The sequence below is a fragment of the Phaethon lepturus genome, unplaced genomic scaffold, assembly GCF_000687285.1.
Source record: "Phaethon lepturus isolate BGI_N335 unplaced genomic scaffold, ASM68728v1 scaffold27612, whole genome shotgun sequence".
Taxonomy (NCBI): Eukaryota; Metazoa; Chordata; class Aves; order Phaethontiformes; family Phaethontidae; genus Phaethon; species Phaethon lepturus.
In genome coordinates, this window is record NW_010526021.1 from 1 (window position 1) to 7,531 (window position 7,531).

General features: G+C 37.3%; 1 protein-coding gene across 1 annotated transcript in view; it reads left to right on the forward strand.

The window, feature by feature from the left end:
• The first annotated feature begins 488 nt into the window (after window positions 1–488).
• CCDC82 (coiled-coil domain containing 82) overlaps window positions 489–7,531 on the forward strand; it is a 14,019-nt gene continuing 6,976 nt past the window's right edge. The window contains exons 1-5 of the mRNA XM_010282948.1: window positions 489–1,037; window positions 1,703–1,925; window positions 3,081–3,173; window positions 5,193–5,317; window positions 6,202–6,372. Coding sequence (XP_010281250.1) covers window positions 489–1,037; window positions 1,703–1,925; window positions 3,081–3,173; window positions 5,193–5,317; window positions 6,202–6,372 — 1,161 coding nt within the window. The remainder of the gene's footprint in view (window positions 1,038–1,702; window positions 1,926–3,080; window positions 3,174–5,192; window positions 5,318–6,201; window positions 6,373–7,531) is intronic.

A 7,531-nucleotide genomic window follows, 5' to 3' on the forward strand; every position in this document is an offset into this window, starting at 1 on the left:
CTCGCTGCGGGGCGGGAGGTTGGGAGTCGGCCCGCCAAGCTGTGTGGAGTGGTCCCTCCCCAGCGGAGGGCAGAGGTTGCGGACGCCTCTCAGGGAGGCCTTGCTGTCGCCGCCGCTGCCGAACGAGCGATGTACGCTGCCCCGCCGGAGCGGGGAAGGTCTCTGCCCCGGCTGTAGGCTTTCGGTTTTGGAGCGGGTGATTGGGTCTGTAGCTGCACGTCAGACCTGATTTTTCCTATTCGTTCGTGCTGGGTGTGGTTAGTTCTGCTCTTCTACTTTTTTTTTAAGTAAGTCTTCAGAAGTTATTGTGCGTGTTTAGTTTTGTTTGGTGCTGATTTCCACGTCTGTCTCTTAATAATGATACTGTGAAGTCATAAACGTATGTAACAAAATACACATGCCCTTGTAGTCTTTTTTTTTTAATGGACTAATGTAATAAGTGCTTTGTTTTACCAGTTTGTGTTTTGGTGTGTTGTTACAGCCTTCTAATGGAGTTAAAAGCAGTTGTCAAAAGGTACGAAACAAGAAATAAGACAGCAGGAACAGAACTGTCATCATCCAAATCGCGAGTTGATTGGAGACGCACTAAAAGGGAGCTCATACTACTTGACAGCAATGATGAATCCTCAGGTACCTCTGAGGAGGAAGACCCTACCACATCAGAAGATGAAGTAGATGAAAAAGATGAAACTGTTGTGAAGAACAGCCTTTTGGATCAGGAAGAGAAAAGCCACGATGGGGAATTAACAGAAGATGGTGAAGATGAGTGCATCATGCCTGGGAAGCGTAAAAGGTTGAAGACCTCTGTCTTGTATGACAGTGATGAAAGTGAGGACAGTGATATACTTGTTAGAAAAGTTTTTGCTAAACGCCACTGTATAATGGATGAAGATGAGAGTTCTGATGAACAGCAACCGGATATAACCTGCCCTGCAGAAAATGTTTCCACTAGTAGGAAACAGAAAGTGTTTGCAAAATTGAAAGAACTTGCAAAACAAAGAGCAACTCGGAGATCCTGCAGCAGTGAAAATTCTGAGGTCTGGATTTTGTCTTTGAAATTAGTTGGAGAAAATAGTGAACACAAGGGAAGGTGAAGGTGAAGACTCATAGATATAAATCAGTGGGGTTTTATTTATTTTGTTTTGGTTTTTATTCATGACAAATCAGTTCTGTCACATTTTAACAGTTGTCACATTAACTAAGTAGCAATATTATCTGCTGAAAACCTTTATCTTGAGTTCAATTTTAATCACTGAGAATTTACGAATTTCCTTTAATTTGTTCTTTCAGGCATTCTGATGACTAAGCAGCTTAGAATGCAGGTATATATCTTCCCTATGTAGTCAGAAAAGAAAAATTTCTTTATCATTCCTTTTTTTTCCATAAAGAAGAGATGCATGAGAGGACTATCAAATGATTTTTATTAAGAAGCAAAATAGCTGCTGAAGTAACTTAGAGATCTCATGTTAGCTTAATTCACAAATAAACTGGAGAGGTACATGGAGATGACAGTTGCTTTCAGCTTTAAATCAGCTATCTAGTACAGGATGATGTATTTTTTTGAAACATATTACTTCTTGTTAATGGAACAAATGGTGTTATTAGAAGGTCAACATTTTTATCCAGTATGTCTTATCCAGTATTTCATCAGTGCAAGTACTAAAAATTATTTTCTTTGAAATACTTTTTACAATTTAATTAGGATTCTAATGGTGAAGCAGAAATAGAAGAGGAACCACTCTGTCACTTGCCTCTCATGCCAACAGAAGGTAGCGAAGCTGACAGTGACAGCATGAAAGATTTTATAGTAGAGGAAGAGGAAGATGATCATGACAACACAGAGCACATGAAAAGTGAAAACTTGCTACAACCGAAGGAACTAAATACATTGAATAGCGACTTGCTGGCATACTACATCCCACACTGTAAGATCAAAATTAGTGACAATTCTATTTGTCTAACTTGCTTGTAGTGCTGTAATAAATATTAATGACCTATAAATACAAATCCTATGTGATAGGATATGATAGTTTAAAAGCAGATTCCTAAAAGGCATCAGTTTATTGTGGAAGTAGTCAGATTTCCACAGTAAACTTTACAGTATTTCTGTATCTTATTAAAGGGAGGGTATAATTTGAGGGGAAGGAAGAAAAACCCTGTTGCACAGTTGTCAGATTTAGGATGAAGTAGGTTACCTATGGTGACTGCACCAACTGACCTAAAAGCATCATCCTCCATCTTGTTACATATGCTAAGAGCAGCTATGTTAATTCTTGCCAAATTCAGTTCTGGAGAGTGATGAAAAATTCTTGCCATGAGTTTGGGGTTTTTGGGGCTTGGGATTTTTTTTTTTTTTAATGTATTTTTATTCCATGGCAGTGAGACTTTGGAGCACAGGTTTATAGGGGTTTCTGAATCTGTTGGTCAATTTGAGCCGAACCGCAGAGAGTGAGAAAACTTTTCACGTTGATCTTTTATGAAAACTGGTGTCTGGGTAGAGCAGAGAGATTTGAAACAGAATTTCATGCTAGTTACCTTCTTACCTATTTTATCATTCAGAAGCAGGTATGTACTGACTGGACAGTCGGTGCTAGTGTAGATGGTCACAAGCATTTGTGGTGTTTCTTCCCCAGTAAAGACCTGAGCAGAATTGTGTATATTTGAAAGAAAGTTAAAAAAAAGAAAAAAACCTAAAAAAACCCCATAAGCCTGGCCTTCTCTGGTTTGCATTGTTTCCTGCTATTCATAGAACAAATTGTTCTCTTCTTTTAGTGTTTGTAGCTCTTACTGTGACATCTCCTTGATGAAAGGACTTGGGACTTTAAGATGCTAAAATTCATTAAGATCATTGGGGTGAGAAGTACTGTTTAAAGGCAAGGTCTTAAGGGGGTCGATGTTGTACATTTAAATATGGATTTTAAAATGCTTTCAAAAACTTTAAAATTCTAAATTTACAGTAGTGGTAAAAAAGAATTCTTCTTGCAGGACTTCTAACGTTGCTTACTTTTTTTTTTTCCTTCCTCTTTTTTTTTTTTTTTTTTTTTTTTTGGTAAATTCTGGTTATATTGCATTCTTCCCAGTATCTCGCTGTGATCATTACGTACACTTCAAAAGAATAGTAAAGGCTTTCCTCATAAATGCAATTGATAACACTTTTCTGAGCTCATTATATGGTAAGTAAATTCCATTAAATAATATAATAGTGCATTCAAAGTTATGCATTTATTCTAGGCAAAGATGTGTCTCCTGATCAGAGTATAGGACTGTGAATCCTGAGAGCTGCTCTGTAACTTTGGCAGGGGCGGAGGGCGGGAAATCTATCTGAAAAGGATAGAGTAATCCAGAAAGATGTGTAGACTTAATTCTTTTCGGCCTAGAAGGCATTCTGAGATGTAGGAAAGTGTTTCTGTGTTACTGATCAGTAGTAACAGTTCCAGCATGAAAGCAAAATTGATTTCAAAGTAGGTTATCTCAATGAAAACACTGCAAGGTCAGTTGACCTGTCAAAATGTCACGTGCTTCGTAGTTTTTCCTGAGGAATTTGATAGATAATAGTTACGGCGATTACTGTGTATATGTTTGGGGGTTTTTTAACATTTGTGCTTTCAGATAAAACGAATAAATTTCAGCTGCAGTCAGTACTACTTGTCTTGTTCTCACTGAGGAAGTGCTTTTGGGCATTTGGCCTAGTAGGGCTGAATGGCAACCTCATATGTGGTTTCAGAAGCGCTGTAACGATGGGATTAATGAGAGAACTGTCAGTGCCAGGTTGTGGAAGGAGTCAGCAAAGTGCCAAAGAGAGGAAGTTTTGGTGTCATCAGGAACTAAGAGGGAGTGGAGAAACTGAAGTACACCAGACTTCAGAATAAGGGCTATATATTCTTGGAGCTAAAAATGTCTTTCATCTACCACTGCTAGTTCTTTCAGGTGTTTGTTTTGTTGTGTTTTGCCAAGTGAAAACAAAGCTTATGAAAAGTAGTAAGTAAACTTTGCCAGGTTTATGTTGTAATAGCTTCCTTCTATTTCAAAATGTATCTGCTCTACAAAACTAACCTTTATTGCCAAGGTGCTGGAAGTAGATCAGCTATGCAGGTGAGCTGGAGTTTGTATTCTATCTTTCTGAACATTGTATAGTATGAAGATAGCCTAGCATTACCAAGATATGCTTTTGTAACACAGAATGGATTTTTCTGAGTTGATGGAAGTGAATCAGTTAATTAGTTTAAATCAAGAGCAACTGCTTTAGTATTAGAGTTCAGACTTACTTTTTATTGTGAGGGATTTTTTTATGGTCTAGCACAGCCTTTTCAAGCTTTTAGTATAACTGACTTACTGAAAATGTGTGTCTAGAGTGTATGTGGAAAAACAATTAATTGTAATTATGGTGGCTATAATGATAATGGCAATTAACTGATTTTATATAGAAAGCTAGATAGCCAGTGGTCCATTGCTAAAAGATTAGGGAAGGTAGCTGAATTAATTTGTATGTCGGTACATGCTGAAGCTCAAGACCATACGAACTGGCCTACACCTATGAAAGTCCTGGAGTCCAGCACATATTTGGGAAGCAGTCATGGAATAGCAGTAGTTTTACTCATCCCCATACTTGTTTATTTCTTTTGCTTGAGTAAGTATTTGGAAGTACTTATGCTGCCTAACTGAAGGCATCTCACTGTGCTGCTGAAGTTTAAAGGTCAGTTTCTATGTGTTCTTTATAAGTGATGAAGAGAGTTGTCAAAATTTCTGCTGTGAAGCAGCTCGGAGCAGTTTGTTTTCATGGATTGCAACCTGTTCCCGTATACATTATGAACACCCTACATAAACGTGACAAAAAGCAAGATTTTCCACTCCCCCCCGCCCCTACCCGCCCCCCCCGCCTTTTCCATTCTTTTAAGTGGGATTGAGTGAATGGGTTTCTGTTTGGGATTACAATTTTTCACTTTAACCTTGATCATAGAGTTTATTCATGTACCTCTTGTGATACAGACTTTTTAAATAATTAAATATATCAGTTTATCAAAGATGCATGAGTCACTTTTATAGATAACAGTAGCAAATGTATTCGGTAGTAGTTTATTAAAATCTTTCATAGTTCTTAGTATGCAGAAGCATAATGTCCTTGAAAATTTTATTTGAAGAAACTTGTACAACATAGAGTGGTCAGCAGATTAGTAATGACTCTCACTGAACAGATGGAACAAGACAAAAGCAGTATGCGCAAGATATGTTGCTCTCACTTCATTATTTGGATGACCGCTTCATTCAGCCTCGTCTTGAGAACTTAATCTCTAGAAGTCGCTGGAAAGATCGATACAAGGTATGTAGTTTCTACTTTAAATAGTGAAGTGGGCTCCAAATCGTATTATTACTGACCTTTTTTTTTTTTTTTAATACTGTAATTCTCAGTAAAGGTACAGTAATCACAAAACTTTAAATACAATAATCAATAAAGTAATCACTTTACATACTTTATAAATAGAAACTCATTGTTCTTTACTTTATGTAACTTGTTTTGATACTTATAAATATTGGTAGTATTTTATGTGTTTATAACCAGATTTATAAACATTCAGGTAACAGAACAGAATGTGTTCTCAGTTACCTGAATGCTTTTCCTGCTACTTTCAGCAGATGACTTCTTGAGGATTTTTTTGTGGCTTGCTAAATGTTACAGCAAAACTTATTCCTCCTCCCACGAAAAGATAAATCAGTATGTTCATAATGAACCTTCTACTAAAAAAAAAAAAAAGTAGTCAATATACAGTAACTTAGTCGTCATATGTGAATTACTAGAATATTATTAGTGTGCTAGGTGTGGTGGTCTAATAATCACTGTAATAATGGAGTATGGCCAGTGGAGGGGTACAGTATATTTATTTGAAGTAGACCAACTGATACAGTTGCACCTCACTGCCCCCAACTCCCACCAGAAAAAGAGATAAGAGAAAAATAAGTGCCAGGTTGCAGGAGTCGTTCTTTAGGTCTGAAGCCAAAAGAAAGAATTTATGAACTAGAACTGAGTGAAGTGTTGGAAATGATTGAGAAGGTATCTGTTCGCAACTGAATGGTGAAAGATGAGATTTTAATCTCTTCAGCTTCTTTTGCACTAATTTTGTGTGAGTATAAAGTACTCAGCAGCCTATTTGAGGCACCTTTCAGTTTACAGAGATTCTTTAACATTATTTGAAATCTCTTTTTCAGGAGCGTGTGGATTGTTACCCAGATGTTCGCATAATCTTGAAAGATCCAAAAAATGTGTCTTGTCAGGCCTGTGAACTGAATCGGTATTGTAAGTTTAATGTGATGCTCTCTGGAAAGCTTTATAATAGTAGAACTTTGGAAGCAGATGACTTCATGTCAGATGACAAACAGGTAACTTCAGACAAGCGCCCTATATAATTATTTTTAAGCATTGTCTAGTGTTACAGAAAGTCATACAAAGAATAGAAATCCTATCAACACATCTAATGTCTATAATGCTAGAGCAAGAGTTAAGCTACTGTACTTCCATGTCTAAGTGCTATTAATTTTGAAAATATGAGGGCCATTTTGCACTTTGGAAGAGTATAGTCTTGGATTTAATTAGGAATTATGAAGGAAGTTCCTGTGAAACTGAAAAAGATGAATAGAGGCATTTACCCCCCACCAATCCCTTCTTACATCTTGGGGAAAGAGGTAATGAAAAGTATCCTCAAATAAACATAACTTTTATCAAGGAAATGACTTTGAATTTTTTCTATGACCTTTGTTTTTGCCTGCATCACAATGATTGGTGTGCTGTTTCCTGGCCACTTTTGCCAGTTAATATTAGTACCTGATGCAGCACATGTACTTGCACTGCAGTAAGCACTAGTAAGTATACCCAACCATGAGCTGGACTTCATGATAAAAAAGATAAAGGGTTCTAAGACATACGATAGGGTTTATTGATAACTTTTGCCTTCCAGTCAAAATTGACATTTGCCTCAATTTTGCCTCTGCTTCAAATCTCTACACTCTTGAGTGCCATGCAGGGCAAGAAGGAAACTCTAGGTACATGGCATCCTACACATCCTGCTGAGCATGCTTGGCTTTTGTGGTGCATGGGGGTGGCAGTCTGAAACTGTGTGTTAAAGAGGCTGACAGCACACATGAAGATTCACATACTAACCGAAGTTCTAATACGAGCACTCAATCAGTTATTTCTAAAGTAGCTTTTAGTTTTGTCAGAGAACATTTAGTAGAAGATTGAAAATCCTAAAGCGGATTCATATCTTAAAGAAAGGAAAACCAGTGGTAAAGAAATTACATGATTGAGTGATGCTCTGAACATGCCTGGCATTCCATTCCTGGTTTTCACCAAGCACCCAGGAAAACTATGACTTTTTTGTCTTGAATAGATCCTATCTCCGTATGCCAGGAGTCTAAGCCTTTAAATCAAGAATGGCATTTGCCTCATATTTACCTATATTCTAAATATCTGAATACCTTTTCACGGAAATTACATCACTTGAAAGGCCTTTACCTTTGTGTGTGCCTACAATGCCCTTAA